This window comes from Gobio gobio, assembly GCF_949357685.1.
Source record: "Gobio gobio genome assembly, chromosome: 1".
Classification (NCBI taxonomy): Eukaryota; Metazoa; Chordata; class Actinopteri; order Cypriniformes; family Gobionidae; genus Gobio; species Gobio gobio.
Window position 1 is genome coordinate 79,204,123 of NC_137097.1, and position 26,915 is coordinate 79,231,037.

General features: G+C 37.5%; 2 protein-coding genes across 3 annotated transcripts in view; both read left to right on the forward strand.

Annotated features, from left to right (window-relative positions):
- The first annotated feature begins 909 nt into the window (after positions 1–909).
- LOC307132014 (GTPase IMAP family member 7-like) lies at positions 910–7,381 on the forward strand. 2 transcript variants are annotated; one of them, XR_013817250.1, is made up of 4 exons: positions 910–998; positions 3,592–3,630; positions 3,771–6,968; positions 7,261–7,381. XR_013817250.1 is itself a non-coding variant. In XM_079826148.1 (3 exons), exons 1-3 carry the CDS (start codon positions 965–967, stop codon positions 4,616–4,618), a joined length of 921 nt encoding a protein of 306 aa, XP_079682274.1. In that variant the 5' UTR covers positions 910–964; the 3' UTR covers positions 4,619–7,381. The 2 variants fall into 2 exon arrangements, 1 of the variants encoding a protein (XP_079682274.1); XM_079826148.1 differs by having other exon boundaries at positions 3,771–7,381.
- An 834-nt stretch (positions 7,382–8,215) lies between these two features.
- Positions 8,216–26,915, forward strand: part of LOC307126193 (GTPase IMAP family member 8-like) — a 31,559-nt gene continuing 12,859 nt past the window's right edge. The window contains exons 1-2 of the mRNA XM_079816617.1: positions 8,216–8,353; positions 15,496–16,129. Coding sequence (XP_079672743.1) covers positions 15,526–16,129 — 604 coding nt within the window. The 5' untranslated portion in view covers positions 8,216–8,353; positions 15,496–15,525. The remainder of the gene's footprint in view (positions 8,354–15,495; positions 16,130–26,915) is intronic.

Sequence of the window (26,915 nt, forward strand, 5' to 3'; positions counted from 1 at the left end):
ACTACTTATCTCGCATGTCTCATTCATTAAGAAGAGTCTTGTGTAAATAAATCCTTTCTAATACAGTATATTGAGGCATCCATTAACAGCATCTTTCTGCTCATTTGCATTATCCACAATATATCTCAAAATTTTCCAGTTTGCCTATTTAAATGACCTAATATTGCTTTACTGTGAGAAAACTTTCTGAAATATAACTTTGTCAAAGGTTACGGATCATCTGCTCTGTTGCTGATGTGGTTTAATGCTGTTGCTTATAGTTTTTTATGCTCAGTGGTTTTCAAGTGGAAACTTTCCTTATAATCTGACATATTATTCAGTGTCATTTTCATGTGTAAATTTATGTAATTCATTACACCTATCCAAACCTGGCATACTAACAAATGTATAACATCTGTAAGATAATAAACTCTGACAAGACCGTATTGTCCTGTATCTTTATTTGAACCTACACTTTTCACTCAGAAATGGCAAAACACTTGAAAAACTGAAACAGTCTTTTATTGACAAAGGCAACATTTGTAGCTATTATTACAACTTTGAGAGAAAAAAATACAGTATTCAATCGCTCTCTAGAAACTATGAACATTTGACTTTAAATACTACCAATAATAGGCATGTATTTTAATTAACAGTAAAACATATACAAATTCATTATAATTCATTGTTATTTGATTAGTAATAGTGATATTGCTCCTGGTGCTTAAATGAACAAAACCTTTGACCTGTAATTTTATGTTCTGGTGTTTTATTCACCAACATGAGCTCTAATGTTTAACATTGCAGATTTTCACCACCTTTAGACGGTTGTGCAATGAAGTGATTTTGTTTGCTTTTCAATGTGCAATTCCCTCCATCATACATTCATACGACCAACTGTATACAGAAGATTTAATCACGTGACTTCCTGTTCTTCTGGTGATCGCATTTGAGGAAGTGGCTCGCCATATTACAACTGCGCATCATGGCGTCCTCAAGCGCCACTATAGAGACAAAAGGTAACTTTCTGTCTTTATTTTAAGAAGATTTTTAATAATAATAAGTATACTGACAATAATTTGTGCAAATCTGTTTAAGTCACACAAGTGTATTTACCACAGAACCTTCGTGCCGTTTTACTTTCGCTTTGCACCTCACGCGTTGTGTAACGTTAGTGTTTACATCTGAGAAGACGTTAAAGTTATTACGCTGTATAGGCAAATTTATATTGTCATTAACTTTAATTAATAACTTCAACGCGCTTAAAACAAAACAACACATCATGAAAAAGGTGTTTGAATGGCAAAATGCACGCTGTGGAAATACTGAAAATAAGTTGACCAGCTTTAAATCTGGCCTTTTCCCACCTGACCTGATCAACAGTAAACCAGAGTTAGAGTAGCGCCTAATAGTACCCAAAGCTGTAGGGAGAATTCATACTCGCATTGCCTTAGTAAAACATTAAACACTGAACGACTTCAAGGCAGTGTTGGCTGAAAATGAGGGAAGAACTTGTCCTATATTTGGTCAATTATTACATTTAACTACAAGATAATGCATGCCCCATTACCTCAAATGGGGCAGACTACAGCATTGCTTTTCATTTCAAGTGTTTTTTAGATTTTGCGTGGAAATAAAATAAAAACATTTCCACATACAAGTACATATGCAGGTATGAATAAACTTGTAAAACAGTGTAAAACAAACTGTTTTAATACATAAATACAAGTATTTTTCAGTTAGCCTACATATTATTGGAGGATGAATAAAATAAAATCTTATTTTACAATCCCATAAGAACATAAAAATGTGTTTGTGCATAGTCGCATTATTAATTTAATTAACGAGACGAGAAAATGTCCATAAATTGCAGTTCATTAATGCGTCTAGCAATGCTAGGAATGCTTGAACTTGATTAAATGTTTAGTTTAAATGCAACAAGTTTATTTGGATAAAAGTGTCTGTCAATGGATAAATGTATGTAATATGAGCAGTGAATCAAACATAGAAATCTAATATAGTTGTATTTAACATACACAAATTGTTATTTAATGGAAGGGAAATGGAATTGAATACTTAATGGAATATATTTTAAAACATTTTGTTGAATAAATTATATGATTATGAGTTGATTATGAGCTGTTTTTTGTTATGATGAGAACTAAAATGTGTTATGAGAGCTCATTGTACATATTGAAACAGATTTAATAAGCAATGGATTCCATCTACTTTCAGTTGTCTTGTTAAATTATTTAGTGTATATATATATATATATATATATATATATATATATATATATATATATATATATATATATATATATATATATATATATATATATAAAATATACATATTTGTTTTGTTGTTTTGCCCATATTTTGTATGTTATTATATTTTGTATTTTATGTTCCATATCATATGGCTTTGTAACATATGGACCTAATTAAACAAAATGCATATGAACAAAAGTCATATCCTATAAAATGATGGTTCTTAAAAATATATATTTTTTTTGTCGTTACATTTGTTGTCTTGTGTACTAAATATTGCACCTCTATACTTTAATCTTCACATAACTTGCTTTGTCTTACTCCTGATATCTTTATTCCTTGAATTTAATTTATATCTTCAAAACAAAAAAAATGCATCAAATAGACAATTTTAATCAGACACGACAATTAATCCTGAAGTTTCCACATCCTTCCGAAACAGTCTTTAACATTTCCAAAGACATGTTTGATTTAAAGGGTTAGTTCACCCAAAAATGTAAATTCTGTCATTAATGACGTCCCCTCATGTGGTTGGACACCCGTCAGACCTCCATTCATCTTCAGAACACAAATTAAGATATTTTAGTTGAAATCTGATGGCTCAGAAAGGCCTCCATTGGCTCAATGCACTGCACACTCTCAAGACCCATAAAAGCACTAAAGACATCGATACAAAGTCCATCTCACTACAGCGGCTCTACAATAACTTTATGAAGCGACGACAATAGTTTGTGTGTGCAAAAAAAAAACCTAAATAGCACCTTATATAGTGATGACCGATTTCAAAACACAGCATCATGAATCTTCGAAGCGTTATTAATCAGTGAGTCGATTCAGCAGATTGGATCGACAAAGTCACATATTTCAGCAGTTTTACACGCGATCCGAATCATGATTCGACTCGCTGATTCATAATGCTTCAAAGCTTCATGATGCTGTTTTTTCAAATCGGTCATCACTATATAAGTCGTTATTTAGGGTTTTTTTGTGCACAAAAACTATTCTCATCGCTTCATAAAGTTATTGTAGAGCCACTGTAGTGAGATGGACTTTGTAACGACGTCTTTAGTGCTTTTATGGGTCTTGAGAGTGCACAGTGCATTGAGCCAATGGAGGCCTTTCAGAGCATCAGATTTACACTAAAATATCTTCATTTGTGTTCCGAAGATGAACGGAGGTCTGATGGGTGTCCAGCGACATGAGGGGACGTCATTAATGACAGAATTTAAATTTTTGGGTGAACTAACCCTTTAAAAACAAAAACTAGATTGAAGTTTAATATGATCTGCCAAACAACTAGAAAAAAAAATCTAGTATTAACTGAATGTCTACTTATTTTTAGTAGGTAGAAGGGGAAGCCTTCAATTAGATCCTCCAAATTGTGAGTATAAACATATACAAATGTTCACAATATATGCATTTGTTTGCTTTATGTCTTTAACTTAACTTTACAGTCAATGAATCTGCTTGTAATCTGTTTAATTTGTGTGCACATGATCTTATCTTCTCTCTCTTGTTCAGTGTCCTTGAGACTGGTGCTGGTGGGAATGACTGGAGTAGGTAAAAGCTCCTCTGGAAACACCATCCTGGGGAGAAAAGCCTTCAGAGCTGCCCTAAGTGGTTCATCTGTGACCAAAGAGTGTGGGAAACAGACTGAAGAGGTGGCTGGAAGAGAAATTACAGTGGTAGACACACCGGGCATGTTTGACACAGATATTTCAGAGGAGGAACTTCTGAAGCAGAAGATCAGTAAGTGTATAAACATGACGGCGCCTGGACCTCACGCCATCATCCTGGTCATTAAAGTGGGTAAATTCGCTGAAGAAGAGAGAGACTCAGTGGAGAAGATCAGAGCTATATTCGGAGAAGAAGCAGATAAACACACAATCATCCTCTTCACTCACGGTGATGAACTGACCGGCTCCATTAAGGATCGCATCCATGAAGCCGGTGCGGATCTCGGAAAAATCCTGAGTCGCTGTGGAGGAAGATATCACATCTTCAACAATAAAGACATGGAGGATCGTAATCAGGTTGTGGAGCTCCTGGAGAAGATAGATGCCATGATCGCTGCTAATGGAGGAGGATTTTACACCAGCGACTCTTACCAGGAAGTGGAGCTCAAGCTGAAGACCAAAGAAGAGGAACTGAGACGAGAATATGAGAAGAAACTGCAAGAGAAAGAGAGAGAACTGCAGTCCAGATTTGCTGAAGAGGAGAAGAAACTGGATGAGAGATTGAATGAGTACAAGCGTTATTATGAAGCAAAGCTCAGAGAGTTCAGACTGGAGACAGAACGGACTTATACTCCCGATACAATACTGATGAAGATCCTTGCCAAGTTTAAAGGCCTCAAAGTCAATTATTAATCATATAAAGTTATTTTTTCAGGCTTATGCAGTGTAAAATAATACTTTTTGTAAATAAACATTTGTACTGTAAATCACATTAAATATGTGGGCGTTTTATACAGTTCTGGTGGCAATGACAGACAAGCCAGCTAAAATGTCGGAGGAACGAGCCAAATGTTTTGCTTCAATGAAAACGGACATTGCAACACTTTTGCAATCAAAACTTAAATCTACTCTTACAAGTGAGCTTGAGGACATTAAATCTGAAATAAAGACAGTTAAAACAGAAACTGAAATGGAAAAAGGCCTCAACGGATGCTCTGAGATAACAGGACCACAAAAATCTCTGCCTAAGGAAGTATTGTGTACGGAAACTGAGATTCTAATTGACACATTGCACCGTGGAACTGGCAGCAAACCTCGAGGGATCGTAGCCAAATTGCACAATTATCAAGACTACATGCAAGTTCTCCGTCGGGCTTAGTTCACTTCAGAATTCAAATGTCCTGATGTTTTGGACACATTGGAAAGGTCACGCCCGTGGTGTAGGTAGAAGTGCCGACCCAGTATCGAAAAACACCATCTCATGTTGTCCTCCAACTTTAAATTGTCCGACATAATTTTTTTAAAATATACTTATTTTTATAAAGGCCATTTAATTTAGGCTGCGTCTGAAAACCTAGGCAGTGACTCGTTGCCTCGCTGCCTTATCAGGCAATGGCTTGTAAAGCAGTGTTTGTGCATGAAGGCACCTTCTCAGACTTCTGAGGCAGTGTAACCGTTTAATGATCTACAGCAAAATAGAGAGAGCTTTGGTGAAAACTAAACACATATTTAATTACTACATTAGTAATTTCTTGCTAGAAATGACATAAGAAGTGGAAAATGTTTGTAAAAGACGTACATTTACACACAAACTGACCAGCAAACGCAACTTTCGGACGCCATCTTTTTTTCCCAGCTCAACTGTCACAGAATGGAAAGCACAGGATTGTGGGATATCAAAGGCAGCGAAGGATACAAATATGCTGCCTTCAAAAATCGATCAGATGAAGGCATCTCAAGAGACAGGAAGTGAGGCTAACATTAGATCCGGACGTGCCTTGATGCCTTCCTGCCTTGAAATGTGTCCTCTGAAGGCAGCATTTTCCAGATTTCGTACGCAGCATTAGTCTTCGCAGAGCTAGTGCAAGACGAGCATTTATGGTTAAAAATGACAGACGGTTTCGCTAGATAAGACCCTTATTCCTCGAGTCCATTGAAGCTGCAATTTGGACTTACAACCCATTGCAGAGAAGTTCACTATAAAAATCCCAGTAAAAAAATCCAGTTTTCCTCAAATCTTAATTTCTTTTCGACTGAAGAAAGAAAGACATGAACATCTTGGATGCCGTGGGGGTTAGTAAATGATCAGGGAATTTTAATTCTAAAGTGAACTAATCCTTTAATGAGGTCAATAAATGACTACGAGGATGAGATCACGGCGTCCTTCATCCAGCCAAACTAATAACTCATGACGGGATTGAGAAAGATCCTACCTAAAGTGTACATGGTTTTTTTCCATTCTTTTATATTATTGAGTACATTTACCAAAGCCATCAGACTATCAGCCTATGCTAGGATGAAGAACACCCTTACTCTTTTTTTTGTGTAGTTTGTATGATTATTAACATTTGTTAATTTTGTCTTTTTGTAAATAATTGTTATAATAACCCGTTATTTTTAATCCTTTGTAATTGGTGTTTGGAAAACTTAATTTTGTACTGCACCTTAAAAAACATGCATTAATCCAACATTTCTTTGCAATGTTTATTTGCAAGAAACAGAGCTTCATAAGGGCTTTTCTCACTGCACTTAACCCCAGGTTATCACCATGCAGAGTTATCACCGCATTTTAGCATAACCCCGGACTTCTTCTGTCTGTACTGGCAACAGTGTTTTATATAATATTATTGTCACGGAACGCCTCCTCCTGGTTTCACCAGATCCCTCTCTCCTGCGTATTAGGACTGCATTTCCCCTCCTTCCTCCTCTGCTCTTTATGATTGCATCATTTTCACCTGTGGACCCTCAGCTCACCTTTATCTGGACTGCTGTGTTCTTTGTTCATTTGTGAAGTCTTGATTTACTCATACTCCGCCTCAAGCTTATTTCTCGTGTTTGCTTTTGTATTTTTGTCTTGGACTCTGAACTTGTTTTTGTACCTAAGCCGCCTGCCTCTGACCTATGCCTGTTTGACTTCCGCTTCCTGGATTGCCCTTCATGTGTGCTGTTTGATCTTTATGACCGCCTATCTCTGTTGGCTTACCTGTGTTAATAAATTACTGCAGATGGATCCGAACGCTTCAGCCTCTTCGTCACAATTATAGTTGTTATGACAGCAACTTCTTCATAAAGTTGTTTTTTTTCTCGCCTTCCAAGTACCAATACTCGTCACTTGATCCTGGGACGGGATATGAATTGTTTTCTGTCCTCTACGTTAGATCGTAGCTCATCTACACCTGGGGTTGAATATAATCTAAGTCAGCCTAAGCAATCTGAATTTTGCTGGATGCGTATGATATAACTGATGATCTAATGTAGTGGACAGGACACAGTTCATATCCCCTCAAGTCATGAGTATTGGTATAGGAAGGCAACCAAAAAAAACCTTTGTGAAGAAGTTGCTGTCATATATTTGTAAGTGCATGTATATGAAGATGTACATTTATGGGTATTCTATTATTATTTTTTTACTACTATATAGTATTTTTTTTTTTTTTTTTTTACCAAAAGTATGATAAAAAGACAAAAAACAAAATGACTTGTCTTTAATTATGTTTGCTTTAGTTTCCATAACAGCAGTGGGAATCACAAATCAATTTTGTTTTATTACTTCATATTATAACATAATATAACACAACCAAAACCATATTTTACAGCTGATATTTACATTAGACAACACCTTTTTATTTGTATTTATATTACAACAAATATCACTGGTAAGTTTTAAATAAATCTTTCATATTTAGTTGTATCCATAAAGATAAATAAGGGAAACTGCACTGAGATCTAATCGATTTGGACTCAAACGGGCATTGTGGGCAATGAGAGAGTGGACAAATTAGCCAAACAAGCTGATTTTTATTTACTTTATTTTTTATATATATTTATTTATATACCAGAGAATAGGGGAGGGGGGTAGAAACGATAAGATCCTAGTTATGACCATATTGAATTGTACACTACATTATAGGGAAGCACCCAATTTGTTTTGTGCTTTATTGTCATGTTTTAGAAACTATGTTAAGAGGGATAAGGACAGGAATACTGAAATTGCGTGTGAATGAACAAGGCAGAAGATGTTTCTGCAGGGGTTTTCAACAAGGACACGACTCAAAAGTAACCCTGAAGATGGCCATAGGTGAGCAACGCCAACGCCTTTGAGTGGTCTTATGAATTTCTTGAGAGAAACTGGGGTTTTTAATAGGGTATGACGCAAAGTAGTATTGAGGAGGGTTAAACATGTTATGAATTAATATATAGTAGGATAGGGATGAGATGTGTGTGTGGAGGAGAAGGGTGAATGGGTGATTTAGTCTGTAAACCTATTCTCTGATCCACACTCTGGAGCAGAAGGGGGCGGTAATGCACCAATGAGATGGATGCCAACCGCAGTGAAATACGAAGAAGAAGAAGTCATTCGCCATATTTTTCAGAAAACGAAATGCTGGTCACTTCGTAGGCCTTGTCTCGAGGGAACTTTTTTCTTAGGTAAGTTTAAAAAATGATTTTACCCTAACTCTGATGCTAACTTGTGTAAATAACTGTGAAGTTAACACATTTGCTGTCGTTTTTAAGCTCTTGGTTGGGTTATTTTCTATAGGTGCGGTACAGATTGAACTTTCATTTCCTTCTTGTTTTCATATAATTTCGAGCTGTCAAATCACCTTTGCGTCCTCTCTTTCTTTTTCTACGTGAAAAGTTTTAGACATAGTCCTAATTCCTACTAAGATTGTCAAGGAAATCTTTAGGGACGCTTGAATAGGTCGTTATTACTGTCTGTTCGTGAAAATAAACGTTTGGGACATGCTAGCATGCTAGGTCGCTGAGAACCGCCATAAAAGCGTTTTCATCAGTACGGATGCATCAGAAAGTTTTCTGCAATCAGAAAGTTACGCAAACTGAATTAAATATGTGTTATAAGCATGTGTCATATCATATTGTTGTCATTATAGATAGCACACGCACGTCTGCAAGATGTCTGTTAAAGATCTGCTGTTTACAAACATCTGATAGACGTCTTTAAGATGTCAGGTTTTCATACATTCTAAATCATAAACATCTTGAAGACATTGTTTAAACGTCTATTTGACATCTGACAGGAAACGTCCAATAGACGTATTGCAGATTAGATTAGATTCAACTTTATTGTCATTACACAAGTACAAGTACAAGGCAACGAAATGCAGTTTAGGTCTAACCAGAAGTGCAATAGCAGCAAGTGCAGGATATATACAATGGTTGCGTAAGTGCAGGACATGGATATGTACTGAATATATATAAATATGTATAAATAGAGAGATGGTTATTACTATAAACAGAACTGAATTTACAGGTGAATATGTACAGTGAATAAATATACAGATGGTTATTACTATAAACAGAATGTAAACAGAATTTACAGGTGAATATGTACTATGAATATAATATACAGATGGCTATTACTATAAACAGAATTTACAGGTGAATATGTACTATGAATATAATATACAGATGGCTATTACTATAAACAGAATTTACAGGTGAATATGTACTATGAATATAATATACAGATGGCTATTACTATAAACAGAATTTACAGGTGAATATGTACTATGAATATAATATACAGATGGCTATTACTATAAACAGAATTTACAGGTGAATATGTACTATGAATATAATATACAGATGGCTATTACTATAAACAGAATTTACAGGTGAATATGTACTATGAATATAATATACAGATGGCTATTACTATAAACAGAATTTACAGGTGAATATGTACTATGAATAAAATATACAGATGGCTATTACTATAAACAGAATTTTACAGATAGAGGTATACAATAATATGTTGGGCTAATATGAGGAATATAGCAGTGGATTAAGGTAGTGCAATAAATTATGGACAGAGCTATCTGAGAGAAAGTGTAAAAGTGCAGTGGAAAATGGTTGCATATTACAGTTAGAAGTACGGTGCAAAATGCAAATGTAAACAGTAGGTACTATAAATACAGTCGGCCTAAAGTTACCCTTTAAGTGAATCGGCAATTGTTCGTGACAGGAAAACCAACATGTTCACTTTGTCTGGTTTCAGCGAGGTTCTTAACGGAGTGACAATGTTGCTTGCAGCACTGAATACACGCTCCGAGTGCTCGTAGCACATACAGGGAGTGCAGAATTATTAGGCAAGTTGTATTTTTGAGGATTAATTTTACAACATTAATAATTAAACAACAACCATGTTGTCAACAGTGTTGGGCACGTTACTTTAAAAAAGTAATTATAGTTACTAGTTACTTCTTACAAATAGTAACTGAGTTAGTAACTGAGTTACATCATTATAAAAGTAACTAATTACCAGGGAAAGTAATTACTGCGTTACTTTTTTTTTTTCAAACGTTAAAATATGTCAAATAACTTGGATGCCCCCAATATTAGATATGTTAAATGAATGAATTGGACACTAAATAGAATAAATTATTATTATAAAACATTGTACATTAATGTACACTATTGTAATGTTGCTGTGGGACAATGTAAGAGACACCAATCAAATTCAATGCATTATTGTAAATATTATCAGTAGGCCTACTATAGTGTAAATATTGTGTAAATATTATCAGTACTATACTTTCCTTTGGTAGTGGAGCTCACGTTATCACCTGGGTTTTTAGCCACTAATTTTGTGGCATATGATGATGTGAGGCGCTTCAGAATCACTTGTCACCGGCGTGGAGAGACTCTTTCTTCCTGGGCATAAGTTGCATGTTACATAAATATTCTTACCTTTCACCTCAACGAGGGAAAAGTAGCGCTTATACTTCCAGTTTGCGAAAGCTACCTTTGAAGTCGTTGGACCATCGCTGAATGTGCATATGCGTGTGCGTCATAGATAGGTGTGTGTGTGTGTGTGTGTGTGTGTGTGTGTGTGTGTGTGTGTGTGTGTGTGTGTGTGTGTGTGAACCATACATAGACCGTGAAAAAAATAGGTGTGAACTCAACCTATCAACTTCAACCTTGTCTCCCACCCACCAATCATCATCAGTTATGTGCACCACCGCACCCACCCCCAACACGCATGGCTGGTGCGCGCGCGCACACACACACACACACACACACGTTGCAGGTCCGACTGACAGAGAGCCTGTTCGGATGAAAAGCGCTTCAGTGAGCTCAATTATAGTAACGCGATTAACGCCGCTTTTTTTCCCTCAGTAACGCTAACGGCGTTGTAACGGGAGGAACAGTAATTCGTTTGATTACTCGTTACTGAAAAAAATAATTCCGTTAGTAACGCCGTTTATCTGTAACGCCGTTATTCCCATCACTGGTTGTCAATGAACACAAACTCATTAATATCAAAGCTGAATATTTTTGGAAGTAGTTTTTAGTTTTAGCTATTTTAGGGGGATATCTGTGTGTGCAGGTGACTATTACTGTGCATAATTATTAGGCAACTTAACAAAAAAACTAATTTATACCCATTTCAATTATTTATTTTTACCAGTGAAACCAATATAACATCTCAACATTCACAAATATACATTTCTGACATTCAAAAACAAATCAGTGACCAATATAGCCACCTTTCTTTGCAAGGACACTCAAAAGCCTGCCATCCATGGATTCTGTCAGTGTTTTGATCTGTTCACCATCAACATTGCGTGCAGCAGCAACCACAGCCTCCCAGACACTGTTCAGAGAGGTGTACTGTTTTCCCTCCTTGTAAATCGCACATTTGATGATGGACCACAGGTTCTCAATGGGGTTCAGATCAGGTGAACAAGGAGGCCATATCATTAGATTTTCTTCTTTTATACCCTTTCTTGCCAGCCACGCTGTGGAGTACTTGGACGCGTGTGATGGAGCATTGTCCTGCATGAAAATCATGTTTTTCTTGAAGGATGCAGACTTCTTCCTGTACCACTGCTTGAAGAAGGTGTCTCCCAGAAACTGGCAGTAGGACTGGGAGTTGAGCTTGACTCCATCCTCAACCCGAAAAGGCCCCACAAGCTCATCTTTGATGATACCAGCCCAAACCAGTACTCCACCTCCACCTTGCTGGCGTCTGAGTCGGACTGGAGCTCTCTGCCCTTTACCAATCCAGCCACGGGCCCATCCATCTGGCCCATCAAGACTCACTCTCATTTCATCAGTCCATAACACCTTAGAAAACTCAGTCTTGAGATATTTCTTGGCCCAGTCTTGACGTTTCAGCTTGTGTGTCTTGTTCAGTGGTGGTCGACTTTCTGCCTTTCTTACCTTGGCCATGTCTCTGAGTATTGCACACCTTGTGCTTTTGGGCACTCCAGTGATGTTGCAGCTCTGAAATATGGCCAAACTGGTGGCAGGTGGCATCTTGGCAGCTGCACGCTTGACTTTTCTCAGTTCACGGGCAGTTATTTTGCGCCTTGGTTTTTCCACACGCTTCTTGCGACCCTGTTGACTATTTTGAATGAAACGCTTGATTGTTCGATGATCACGCTTCAGAAGCTTGGCTATTTTAAGACTGCTGCATCCCTCTGCAATATATCTCACTATTTTTGACTTTTCTGAGCCTGTCAAGTCCTTCTTTTGACCCATTTTGCCAAAGGAAAGGAAGTTGCCTAATAATTATGCACACCTGATATAGGGTGTTGATGTCATTAGACCACACCCCTTCTCATTACAGAGATGCACATCACTTAATATGCTTAATTGGTAGTAGGCTTTCCAGCCTATACAGCTTGGAGTAAGACAACATGCATAACGAGGATGATGTGGTCAAAATACTCATTTGCCTAATAATTCTGCACTCCCTGTATACTCATATATTTTCTGGCAACTTTCGTCCTATGCAAAATGTATTTATTTCTACACAGTGCCACTACCTCCTTTTCGCGACCAGTGCAATGTTCACATCGATCTGTATTTTGTAGCCTATATTGTGCTCTTATTCTCCATTTCTTTATTTTTTATTTAATGTGTATTTTTGCCATCTGTTGTGTTGTATCTGGAGCTGCTATAACTAGGGTTGGGTACCGAAATCCGGTTCCAATATGGCACCGGTACTTATATAACCGGTATGTACCGGACCGAATCAGAACGCAGATTTCGGTTCCTCATTTCGGTGCCAAAATTCAAACGTGCTTTCGCGCTTTGGCTGAGCCAGAGAGAGATGCTCAGCGCTGGTCACATAACAACTCATGACAACTATTCAGTGTTTTCAACGACATCATGTTTATTTCAGGTTTCAAACATTTAAATGCTCATAAGTAGGCTACTAGCAAAAAACACACCCTGATGTCTATGAAAGCGGCTATGACAATCCTTTCAGACGATTATAATTTGACTAACGTTACATGTTTTATTCACATCAGATACATGCACATTATATAGTAACTATAGCGTTTACTCTGTTCTTCTTCCAGTTCACTCACTGGTCACTTACTTTCATGTATTTCGTGAGACGAGAATGCTCTCAAGTGTTGTAAATCCGACAGATCCGATTCTGAGGCGCAAACTAACATGGCGTCGCCCATTGCGCTTTATAGATCAACTAACACACATTCACTCACACATTTGAACATCAGATAGTTCGTGACACAGTTAAGAAGTTTGTGAATATTTTGAATAAAAAGAAAAAACGAAATAAACCCGATACAGCTGAGCTGTCAGCGCTATTGCGGCTGCTGTGTGTCATGTGAGAAACATGACGCGTCCCCATGGAAACATTAAGGCGATGCGTTCTAAAATATTTAGCCAGAGAATATGATCATATTTCAAAAAAGAGCTGAAGCTCGAAGCTGGTTAGTAGCATACCAAGAATACAGACTACTGCTGTTATTATTGTAATTAAGAGTTATATTAGGCTTGTTGTAGTTGGGTTAGGTGGCTTAGGTTTTACTGTGAATTTGTAAATAAGTCAATTATAATTTGTAAATAAGTAAATTGTGTTTTGTATTTATTTATATTCATACATTTAAGTATACATTAAACTTATAATAAATGGTTCAATTTAAATAAAAAATAAATAAATAAAAAGCCATTTAATGTCATCCACCTCGTTTTGTGGCCTTTTTTTAAAAAAAAAGTATCGGTTCAGGCACCGTTTAGGCACCGGAACCGTTTTAAAAGTATCGGTTTGGCACCGGAATCGAAAAAAACCCAAACGATACCCAACCCTAGCTATAACAAGCAAATTTCTCCAGCTCTAAGTCTTATCTTAACATGATCATGTAAATGGGCAGCAGAAATTCAGAGCATCGATTGGCGTTTCCATAAGTTTTGCCCAGTTATTCACAGGATTTTCAATTTCCTTATTTTGTTTCGTATTGGCATTAAAAAAATCGAATTAGGCTATTAATATAATAGACATTAACAATAATAATATGAAATACAATTTATTTATATAAATTTTTTATTTTTTTTTATATCTTTTGAGTTTTTTTTCATCGTTTGCAACCCATTTTATTTTGTAGAATAAATTATTCAAAGTTTCAACAAGTTGCGTTTGGACGAGTGCGTTTATATCCTCAGACTTTTACCTGAAAAACAATGTCTAAAGAAAAAGAACCGCCCCTTACAATTAAAATCTAACTCCAACTCTTTACGGTATGCTTTTGTCTTGAATGCCTGTGTTTGTGTGTATTTAATTGAACATTATCTGTAAACATCACCAGTAGCTTAGCCTCCTCATTTGGTTAATTTTCCAGACCGACAACCGCTGCTCATTATAAGATTATTAACCGTTAACTGAAAGATTATAATATTGAATTGGTATTCAATAAAAATACAATTGATAAATGTCTGTGACCCGTTAAAAAGACGGGTTTATTTTACCGTGCAAACCGCAGCATACAGATCAGATCAACAACAGAACCTGGATTCACACATTATCACATGTACATGTACCTGCAGCGTTTCTGACAACAGAGAAAAACAGAATAAAATATAAATAAAAAGCATAAAATAAATAGGCCTACACTAAATATTTTTCACTTAAATAATTACCAAATTAAGATGACAAGCTTTGAAGAACTGGATTTTATTTTTTCGTCAAATAAAAATAACAGGCCTACCTCAATCCACACCTTGACTGGTTTTTATTTTTTAAAGTAACATGTCTAAGTGATGTGGGTTAGTCTGGAGCGCAGCCTGTTGACAGTTAGACCCGCGGAAGAAAATAACCTCTCAAGCCTTGCTTGCTTTCGTCTGGCTCCGCAGCGCAAGCCTCCTCTGACTGCGCAGCGCGCACGCCTTCTCCGAGAAAAACCTTACTTTCGGTTAACGTTTAAACGGCAATATGAGCATCCCTAATCACAATTACTGAAACCTAGCAGTTAATTAATAATACTCTAATCAGACACGCACACAAAATAAATCCCCCATATGTTTAATGGACTGTCCCTCCCTTGCTCAGAAAGATTTTTTTTTTCTCCAGAAGCCCTTGAACATATAGGGCTCACGGAAGACAGTAAATTATAAGCAATGATTATTGTGTTTATAGTTCATATCAAACACCATATGCACTCCTGTAACTTTCACCACAGCAAAAAAAAAAAATTTGAGGTGATGACCGTGGTAGGCATCTCATTAACGCGATATTCCCTAAATGAAATGTCTGTGAGATGTTAGATAAAGGTGTGTTCATTTTTGTCTTGCAGCACTTTTTAGCTTTAGGCCACATCCTGAAAATGGCAGAAATGATGGCAGGTCTGACTTTGCAAGATAAATTTGGAGGTCTGAATTTGGTGTTACTGGGAGGAATAGGAGCTGGGAAAAGTGCATCAGGAAACACAATCCTGGGACGACAAGCTTTCATATCAAAGGAAAGTTTCACTTCTGTCACACTAGATCTGGCTGTGGAATCTGGAACTGTGTGTGGACGATGGGTCACTGTTTACGACACACCTGGATTATTTAACCCAAAGCTGAGTGAAGAAGAGATTCAACAGATATATGCAAAGGTGCTTCAGAGATGTGAATCTGGTCGCTGTGTGTTTCTGCTGGTCATCAAAGTTGCCAGATTCACTATTGAAGAGAGAAGAAATGTGGAGAAGATTGAGAAGCTGCTGGGAGAGAAGCGGCTGAAGAAAACCTGGATTCTCTTCACCAGAGGAGATCAACTGGAGGATGAAAACACAACTATAAAAGAGTTCATCGATGACACTGAACCACTGAAGAGACTCGTTCAGAAATATGAGCAGAGATATCACGTGTTCAACAACAAGAAGAGAGGACCTAATGGACAAGTTCAAGAGCTGCTTACAAAAATAGATGCAACACACCCTGACAGAGGTGAGTGAGTCTTTATTATACAAATACTATATAGATATTTGGGAAAAATATTATTTTTGTATCGCATCGGTGACAAATTATGAAAGTCTCTGTTCTCACTGTCTTTAGAGATTCAAATGACAATCTGTACTATAATGTTTTAGTCATTACAGTTTGGTTAATGTGTTTTTTTTCCTGCATGACATGGTCATTTTTTCCCCAAGGCCTGCATTTAAGCTAGTTATCTCTGTCACGTGACAGTGGAGCGTAGTGATTGACGCCTAATATTAACCAACCTAAGGTCTGTTTTAAAGTTATGAGCATAATGATGCAGTTTAATTATAAAATGGTAGAACAGCTGTGCAACACTGTATCAGCTCACAGCGGACACATATTGTGCAGTAATTAATGAACGTTTTGTAGAGAAATGAAAACCGGTCGCACCTCAACCACTATTTGCACTCGCACAAATCAAATTCTCCCAAATATATAAATTTCAGGAGCGTATGTGAGCAGCAGTGCAAGACATTTACTTTTATGGAATATGTTTTAAGTTTTGTTTAGTCATTGAGAATTGTTGACACGCTTCAGTGTCACTATAATTGACACTATAATTTAGAGCTGGGTAAAAAACATATAGATTTCTCGATTTTAATCGATTCTCATTTTTTATGAACCGATATCGATTCTTAAATCCCAAGAATCGATTAGTCTATCCTGTTTTCAGTTGATGAATGAACGGGACATTGTTGTGCTGGGGGGGGGGGGGGGGGAGCTGGAGTGTTACGGATACGTGGTGTTGCCATAGACAATAAATTAATTAATTTGGTAAATAAATATAAACAACATTTATTTATACATCACACAACTATTTACAACACAACAGAGGTTGGCTTTGCTTGAGTTGTTGCTCTGGATTTTGTTGCTTTTAAGAAAAAAAACCTAATTTTTGCCTGTTTAGGTTCGTCACCTTCTCCATTGCATTTTTACATTTTTACCATTAAAGTTACTACACGCAAATCCGTGTTTTTTTTGTTGTTGTTGTTTTTTTTGGGGGGGAATATATTTCAGGGCTCAATGCTAAGGATTTTTTTCGGGTTTTTTTTTACTTGCCCTGTCAGAATTTTCACTGACCCCACCACACAAAAAAAACGACAAATAAAATAAAATAGGCCTAGTATTGTTTTTGAGCCATATAAGCTTAATAAATAAGGTTATGACTCTAAAAACTAATATCCTAACTCATATATATTTTTTATATTGTTAAAGACCATCAGTAATAAAATAAGAACAAATAATCAAATTATGAGCAAATGCACAAATAAATACAGCAGAACAAACATATACAAATGAAATAAACAGTTATTTTCATGTAGGTCTAAACCTTTTCGTGTGTGTGTGTGTGTGTGTGTGTGTTGTTGCCCTTCGCGAGTATCAAACTGAGAGACACTTTCTCGTCTATGAGCGCTTGAATATTTAAATTGCCAAGGCTTAAAAATGCGCAAATGATCAACTTCCGTGAAGATGCAGCTCTGGGAGTGTCTTTCACGCTGGCACTGAACCATCGGGCAATTCTTATTGTCGACCGTAATGACAAATATTTTTTGTCATTCATTCAGGGGGGGCGGGGGGTCGTTTTGGGAGGGCGGGGCGCCCCCCCAAAACAATGGTAGGGGAAACACTGCTATTGATATGAAATATAATATAATATAATATATCTCTTTATACAGAAAAAGGAGCAAAACCGAAGCAGAATATAGTGTTGAGACCCATGAGGTCTCTACTAGGGCTGCAAGATATGAGGAAAAGCTGCGATGTGGGATAACATCGTTTAATATTGCGATGACGATATGACTTGCGATAAATATTCAAAAGTGAATGTTAGCTATAGGCCTACTGTTCCCATGTCTTAGTGCTTTAATAGGTCGTGTTCATTGTTGGGCAGTAGCGGAATAGGCTACATGTACCGGCATTATGTATTCAGAATACATATTATGAGCCTAACTGCATTCCGTTACAGTTACAATTTAAATAGTTGATATTTATAATACAGTTACATTGTTGAAATCAATGGATAACATTTACGATACTTCTGTTTCATGAGTTTATTTACTCTCTAAATAAATTAAGGCAACTCAATGCATTTCTCAGAACGCCCCAATATGAAAACGAAAAAATGCACGGTTTGCGTGATCAGTCACAATGGAGTCGGAAGAGGAGCAGTGGGAGCTAGAGGTAGAGATGGAGCCAGAACAACAGAGCCAGGGCCGGGTTTCCCAATAACGATGTATCTTAGCTCTAAAGAGCGCATTCTACAAACGAAGTTACGATCACTCGAAGCAATTCCACGTGCGTGTCCCAAAAATGTACTTAACATGAACGCGCGAGAACGCGCTCTAAGTGCTATTTAAGAGTCGCTGTCCATTTGTGAAGTACTGAAATATAACCTTATATGGAATCGTTTCCACATGCTGGCCAACCAAGAAATGTCCAATACATGGCTGGTTTTCGTGCACGTCAGCAAGTCATTGACAGATTTTTTTTAGTTTATCTCTATTTTTCCCAGTCTTTGAAGTATATTTCCTACATTACTTATTTTATTCTTTTTTTCTTTTTGCTGTCATTTAATTCAGATGTGTATTTATAATTTTTTGTTTGTTACCTGCCCTCATAAAAAAAAGTGTACAATAAAGTACAATCAAAACCTTATAGTATTATCACAATGCACTTGAATAAAGTTAAAGGTGTAGGCCTAATCTGCCGGTTGTCCTGTAGGTGACCTCATAACTCTGTCTTCTTACGATACACTTAGAGCTTTACGATTACTCCAGAGCACTCGTAGATCTACGATCATTTTCAAGTGCTACTTAAGTTACGATGCTTTTGGGAAACAGACCTTAATATTAAGATCACTCGTACGATCGTTTTTACGATCAACTTAGGCTTACGATGCTTTTGGGAAACGCAGCCCAGGGCGTTTCTATCTTGGAAATTCAAACAGCATTTCATATTAAAGAAAGAGAAGGGAGAACGAAATATAACACTGCAGTGCAACTGTGCAGTGGCGCGGTGGTTGGGGGTGGCGGCTACACACGCACGCTAGAGCTTAGATCAGGCTCAAAAAAATCAAGCCCAACCCTACCCGAGCCCATGCACGTTGTGTCCGAGCCCGGCCTGGCCTGACACATTAACTGTAATTATGAGCCCGAGCCCGATTTAAACCCAACCATTTTTTTATACGTGGGCGTTCTGATAACAAGCCTGTAATGAGCGAAGCAGACAAGTGTGATGCTCAGCTCAATAATCCGCTCTATGCAGGCGCACTCTTGAACCATTCACTGGTAAAACAGCGCTCGCTCAAATCCCTCAGACATGACATGCATCTGTACTAAAGGCCTACTTGTTGTAGCAATTAAACAATGTATTTTGTTTAATATTTATGTTCAAATATTATAATGTTATTTTTAATTTCATCGGATTATGAAAAGTGCAAAGATGCGAATGGGTCAGAAATTATTTTGGTGGTTATTATATTTTGTTTAATATTAAGTTTTGTTTTGTATGAAGCCCTTCTTTAAAATGAATTTCGTTTTGTATAAATTGTATCTTAATTTTAATCAAGGTTTCGTCAGCCAATTGCTTGGATTAATTAAATAACAAGCAAATGGAGTAATAGCAGATCATAAGGGTGAGATGAAGTCACGCGGGAGCGATCACATGCATTGCACATATGAGCTGGAGTGTCTCAATAATAAACCAAACTCAGCAGCTACTGCCTCACAGACATGAAAAATATGTGTATAGAAAGCTTGAGATGTCTACTTTTCTTTAACTTCTAGTTAAGAAAAGAAATGGACTAGTTAAGCAATGCGCAGTGTTAATGCGAGCAGCTCATGATGGCGTCTCAAAGCGGTTCTGAGTGCTGCGCTTCATCACTGCGTGTGCTGTGAGTTTAACACGCATCTCTAATCCTGACTTGTGCAACTTTGTACACATTTTGTTTTTTAGTTGTAGTATTACTTTGCTAAAAAAATATATTATTTCTGATTATGGCATAGCTTTCTGCCCACCCAATTAGGCTAATAAAGGAATGATAAAAAAAAAAAAACACAAACGATCAAGGGCCCGGCCCGAGGGTGGTCCGGGAATTCTCGGCCCGACCCGGCCCATGGGTCGGTTCGGGTTCGGGCTCGGGCAGAGAATCTAAACTTTAACGCACGCCTATATTTTTTATATAGCCTATATTATTTATATATATATATATATATATATTAGGGATGAAACGGTATGGACCCAAATTATCACGGTTATCAATATTATCACGGTTTTGTTCAAATGAGATGAAAGTGTTCAAAAAGAACAGATGCACACACTTAAAACATTTAAACAAGTTTTATATTTGAAATCAACAAACAACAAATAAATCAAGCAGCTCTATGCACTTTTTTAAGCTAGATTCTATTCTGTGGGATTTCCTTCCTTATAATGGCCGTTGTCAATAGTAACGCATAATTTGTCTTAAATATAATCTCTAATATTATCTCTGTATATATATTCAAGCAATATTCTCATCAGTGTTCAGCAATGATGCATTTTAATCTAGCATATTTTTGTGTAAGAGCCCAAACAGTATCCTAGTGAAAGAATGCATATCCATATTTCCATATGATTTGACAGTTTATTTTATTAAATATCAAAAGGTGTGTATCATACCTGACACCTAGATGAACACCTTACAGTCAGTTTTATGACTGTCATTCTCTTCAAATGCTATTGAAGTTTGAAACGTGTATAACGTTACCAATGTTGTATGTAACTTTAGAGACGGTCCCTAAATTCGTCTTCGTTATGCCAGTCATATCAGATGCGCTGTGGTTCTGCTGTTTGTTTGAAACCATTTTCGCTGATGAAATAGAACAAAAACACTCAACCACTGTATGATGAGTGAATCTCCTGCGTACATCGTACGTTTATAATCTCTGCTTTGAGAGATTTCAGTGAGTGAGAGCGGCGCGCGCTCTGAACATAACTCCGCTAATCTGAACGCCTCTGATTATGAGACGACATCGCTTTCATAAACTCAATAGAAACACGTGTAAGTGGTTATAATGCGCAACGCGATTATAACAGATGGCTTTTGAGAAGACTATAAGTTCAACAGCCAGAGTGGCTAGTGTGCAGCCGAAATAACGTTACACCCACAAATGGCGGTTGTTAATGTCAAGCCCTGATTATCCCTTAAATGTCACCCTTGACTGAATTTGTTCGTTCGCTTCACGTTATTATTTCCCAGACGTAGGTTTGGTATTGAGGTCAAAGTCCACTTGCCTTGCGTTCGTAGTTTTGAAGTGTTCCCCCTATTACAGCGACTTTCTTCTGGCATGTTCTGCAGACAGGGTGACCATCTTCCCTCAGGACTTTTGTAAAAGCCAAAATATGACCACACCTCAGATTTGATCCTTTTAGAAGTCTGAAAAATCTCCAGGCGCTGTCACTGCCTTCTGCCATTTATTCCCATTCAGAAAACAGCAGTGCGCCAGACTGACGCTGACTGGACATGATTTACCGCGAGTTTTCACAATCGTGATAATCACACGCGGTTTTAATGATAATAAAATTTTATACGATATTACTAACCGTCACTAAATTTTATCGTGGTTTATCGTGAAACCGGTAATCGTTTCATCCCTAATATATATATATATATATATATATATATATATATATATATATATATATATATATATATATATATATATATATATATATATATATATATATATATATATATATATATATATATATATATATATATATATATATATATATATATATATTCGTTAAATATATTATTCGTTTAGATTTTTTATTTTCAAAATGTAGGCCATTTAATTGAGATTGAGGTATATATTTTAGTGGTGGGCATAGATTTTTTTTTTTTTAATCTAGATTAAAATGGCTCATTTGAATTCTGCCGAAGGCATTCAGAATATGTGTGCTCGTAAGTGATCATTTGTCTTTTTGTAGTTTGAATAATAAATAACTTCTGTCCCTTTAAGACCTGATGCACGCATATCCAAACACTGTTCCTGTGAGCTGGTTACGACTGTGTATACGTTAAAACTCACCAAGATGGGCATTGAGACATTTTTGAGTGTATTTGACCATTAATAAGCTGGAAAAAGGGGCTCATTTTGCACTTGTATGTCAGAGGCGGCTTTATTACGGTATGTGTGTGCGCTTCAGATGCGAGCGCGAAATCTGCAGGAATTAGTAGAATTAACGTTATGTGCAACCCCACGCGAAATTCAGACCGGTCACACCAATACTAACAAAAGTCCAGCAGAACACGCGTTCGCAATGTTCAGAGGATTAAACGACTGAATGAGAGAAGGCGGTGCGGGTCACTCGCTGGAGAGGAGAGGAGAGCGCAGCTGATATCCATACTGTAGAAAATGAGTATTGTATCGTTTCAGATATTTCAGTATCGATACATAGCAAAATATGGATATTTTTGACAACACTAGTAGGCATACACACACAGGTTTGAAGACTCGTTCTCTCGCCCCCTACAGTGCAATTTGGCTAGGTGTACATCTGCGCTAAACTATCAAGGGGAAAGTCATCATAGCTTGCGTAGTATAGACCCAGCTCCCAACCCAACTTTGAGAATAGATTAACGGCGATAAGAGTCTCGCGTTAACGCAGCACGTTAACGCCGATAACAGCCCACCACTATATATATATATACCTCAATTAAATAGCCTACATTTTGAAAATAAAAAAATATAAACAAGGCTTAACATGCGTGTTTATTTTAGTAGGCCTACTTCCGTCAGTGAAACAACATACTACAGCCTGTAAAACATTTAAATAAATATCTGTAAATAATCGAAATATAAATAAACTTACAAGTTAAATATTAGTTAAAGAAAAAACGTGTTTATTTCCCCATAGACGTGCGTCATGCCTCTTTGCGCTGAAAGGGATGACACAAGCAAGAAAGAAACATTGTTTTCTAACATCTTCATGTTTTCTCCTGATCCAAAACTGATGTGAAAATGTGAAGAACGAAATTATCTTCCGCAGGGTCAAGAACTTAGGCTTCGTTTGATTATGCACTGTGAGAAAAAGCCAAACTAAAAATCTCCAGCGTGTATGAAATGCGCTATACACATTAACTTGACCAAGTCTAATAGCAAGCACAAACTGTGTTAAATAAAGTTTTCTACTTTACCACAGTAAATGAGGGCTTGAGACGAAGAACCATATAAGTCCATATTTGCAAATTTTGAATAATACATTTTTTTTTATTTGGATTCTGAATATTATATGTATTTTTTTTTTTTTTACTTGAAGATAGACAACAAAAGCTTCCCAATTCTAATGAGATAAGATTTTTTAGTATCAATCTTAAAAATAAAAAGTTAGAGTAATTTACATTTCTGGAATGTGGAAGAACAGTATATGTCCAGTTAATGTGGAATAACAGTATAAGTCCAATTCATCCTATCATTTTAAGCCACTGGAGATTTGATTGCTTTATCTTAGTTTTAATACAGTAACAGAACCTTAAAGAAAATATTAAGCATTTCTTTCTTTCAATTTCTTTTATTTTTTGCCAACGTAAATCACAGAACAAAAACACGGACAATACGGTACGAACAATGAACAATACATAGGCCTACTTATAGTACAAAAAATAAACATCAGTACAAACAATAAATCGTACATACAATAAACAATACATACAAACAATAAACAACAGTAATAACAGTAAACAATACATATTTACAATACATACATCATCATCATTCCATGCTATAGTTCCATATGCTAGTTTACATATACATCTTCCTTTTTTGTTCCTTTAACTTTTATAATACATTTCATAAATAATCACCCCATTCATTCATTTACTAAATAAATAAATACCTATATATTCCTATTATACAACATAAGATAAGGCATACAAGATAAGCTACAACTACTTTTATGATTACTTTTACACAATATACACAATATACCCCACCTTACCCTGCACATGACCTACACATACCAGGCTACTCTTCACATTCTAAAGTCCCATAAAATGCTTGGGCCTCCGCTGGCATGTAGGCTAGCATTTTCATAAGGTCACGGTGCTTCTCCTTCTTGACGGGCAGAGGGTCCTCGTAAGCACGAGCATACGTGGTGGAGAACAAGGGAGCTGGAGGTGGTTGATTCTTCCTCTGTTTGTGATCAGCCAGGTCTTCCATCCCTCGTAAAGGCTGTGGCTCCCTTTTGTGTGGACACACCATGGATCAGCAGCTGAAATCATGATTCAACAAGAAATTCAATAAAGATTCTTCCTTCACGCACATATCCCTAACACTGTTAATCTCAGAAAACCAGTTTAGTTTTAGTTTAGTTCTTCGTTTTTTTACCTGTCACTTTCAACCACATCATGGATGTGATTAGGAGGCCAGGTGGACGCTTTAATGTTGCATCAGGAAGCTGCCTGAAGTCCGCACATTTCATCTCAGTTACTTTAAATGGATGCTGCTGCCTGGCTCTACGGATCATCTCGGCAACATCGCTGGGGGTGTGGAGTGTGGACACCTTACGCCTCTTGTCCAGCGTGGCAAATGAACGGTCACAGGGAAGGAAGGAGTGACCAGACACCATGAACTTCTGCTCTATCTGACTGAAGTACCTTCTAGATACGAGCAGGGCCATGAGGTTTAGGACTCGCCAGTTGTTGTTCTGCCCACAGCATCGGTCACTATAGATGATGAGCTTCCGTTCCTTTTCCTGGACTAGGGGAGCGAAAGATGTTTCTGCCCACTTCAAAAGACAGCTTGCCACCTCGATGGAACCTCTGTGAGCGATGCCCTCATGCCAGAGGCACATTGTAGGAGGATCGTCAGTGCCCATCTCCTGGATACAGAGGTTGTAGTTGGCCAGCTGCCGTTGATAGTACACGTTGGAGTGTGTCAGGTTTGGCGTGAACACTACCCCCTGCATGTCGATACAAATGACATGGCAGTCATCATTGGCTTTGGCCCAATCTGTGTCAGCCTGCAACTGGGTGTACGCTTTTTCAGCTTTCCGGTGGTGAAGCTCACTCTCGGCTGCGATCTTCAACCTTTCTCCATCTGTTGTAGCAGCTGTTAATTTTGAGAACAGGGCGTCACATTTCGCACAAGTTTCACTTCTTGGCTGCCCAAAACTGAGGTTCTGCTGCTTGAAGATGTCCCTATAGAGCCAGAACTTTGCAGTGGATGCTGGATTGTTTTCCTTGTACAGGCGGAACATGCGGAGCAGGTTTAAATCAGGGCTCAGGTACTCCCTCTCCACATCTCCCTTCAACCGTGAGTAGTGGTTCGGTTGGCGTGGGAAGCTCAGGATATGCTCTCTTATCCCCTCTCTCACTGCAGGATGAATGCTATGAGGCCTAAAAAATAAACAACACAACTCATGAACACGGGAAATATAATAAATAGAGATGCTCCGATCAGCATTTTTGGGGCCGATCACCGATTACCGATCACCAAGATCATGATCTGCCGATTGCCGATCACTGCCGATCACAGAATGGCAATCTTTTATCTATAATCTTGCAGAGTTTGCACCATTTGTAGAAATGAAACTAACTCTAAATTAACTGAGTCAAGATCTTGAAGAACCACCAAGTGTTTATTTTAGAAAATGAGATAACTTAAGACTATTGTAGGCCATCTTTCCCAAATAAATGTATATAATAAATGTATATAATTCTCACCTAAATATTTGATCATGCAGTGCATTTTTGTTTTTAAAAACAATTTTTCAGGTAGGTCTAACATTAGTATTGAGGTAAGAAATACTAAAGACATTTAATAAGAAATCAAATGTAAATTAATATTGGTCTTCCCTGAATAAATTAAATTAGATTCATCCTTACACTTAAGGTTGCAAAAGTTAGTCATTCAAGAGCAGTGGGTGTCATAAAGGTTCAACACAAGACAAAGAGAAACTCAGAGACAGCAGCAGTTTATTCGACAGCTGTCACTTTAAGAGTGAACACGGTTACGGTTACATGCAGTTGCACAAATGTTCACTCGCGAGTCACGACGGGGTTTACGTGCATACTCGTCAAGACGGTCATTTAGTACATACATATGTGTGTATCTGACCATTTCAGCGCACTTTGTACTCGCAAGCTTTTTGTGAGATGGCCTGTGTGTGTGTGTGTGTGTGTGTGTGTGTGTGTGTGTGTGTGTGTGTGTGTGTGTGTGTGTGTGTGTGTGTGTGTGTGTGTGTGTGTGTGTGTGTGTGTGTGTGTGTGTGTGTGTGTGTGTGTGTGTGTGTGTGTGTGTGTGTGTGTGTGTGTGTGTGTGTGTGTGTGTGTGTGTGTGTGTGTGTGTGTGTCCAGACCGTGCGCGCGAGTGCGGTTTGAACACTGGCAAGACTTAAAAATAAATGCAAATGATAAACTTTAGTGACAATGCGACACTGCCTCGATTGTGCAAAGTGGCAAATCCTGTGTCAACTGAGCACCTCGATTTTAGTGCAGATGCGATGCGCTGATGTGAAGCCATTTGAGCATTTTGAAAGGGAGAGAGAGCGCGCGCGCACGCTGTGATTCACGCGCGCTGTTTGTGAACTTATGTCCCACAGAACGTTTTCAAATGACTGCGAAAGTTATCTAATATAGAAATATGAATTGTACCTCACCTTCAGCATTATAATTATTTTACCCGCACTGGAAAGAGAATGAGACGGTGTCGCTGCATATTATGCCCTAGCTCTCACAGCAGGCGCGGGGTTTATGTGTCGTCAGCAT

Coding starts and splice junctions, on each gene's coding strand:
- LOC307132014 (XM_079826148.1), top strand. CDS start 965: ATGGCGTCCTCAAGCGCCACTATAGAGACAAAAG. Junction 999..3,591: donor CGCCACTATAGAGACAAAAG/GTAACTTTCTGT, acceptor ACTTATTTTTAG/TAGGTAGAAGGGGAAGCCTT. Junction 3,631..3,770: donor TCAATTAGATCCTCCAAATT/GTGAGTATAAAC, acceptor TCTCTTGTTCAG/TGTCCTTGAGACTGGTGCTG.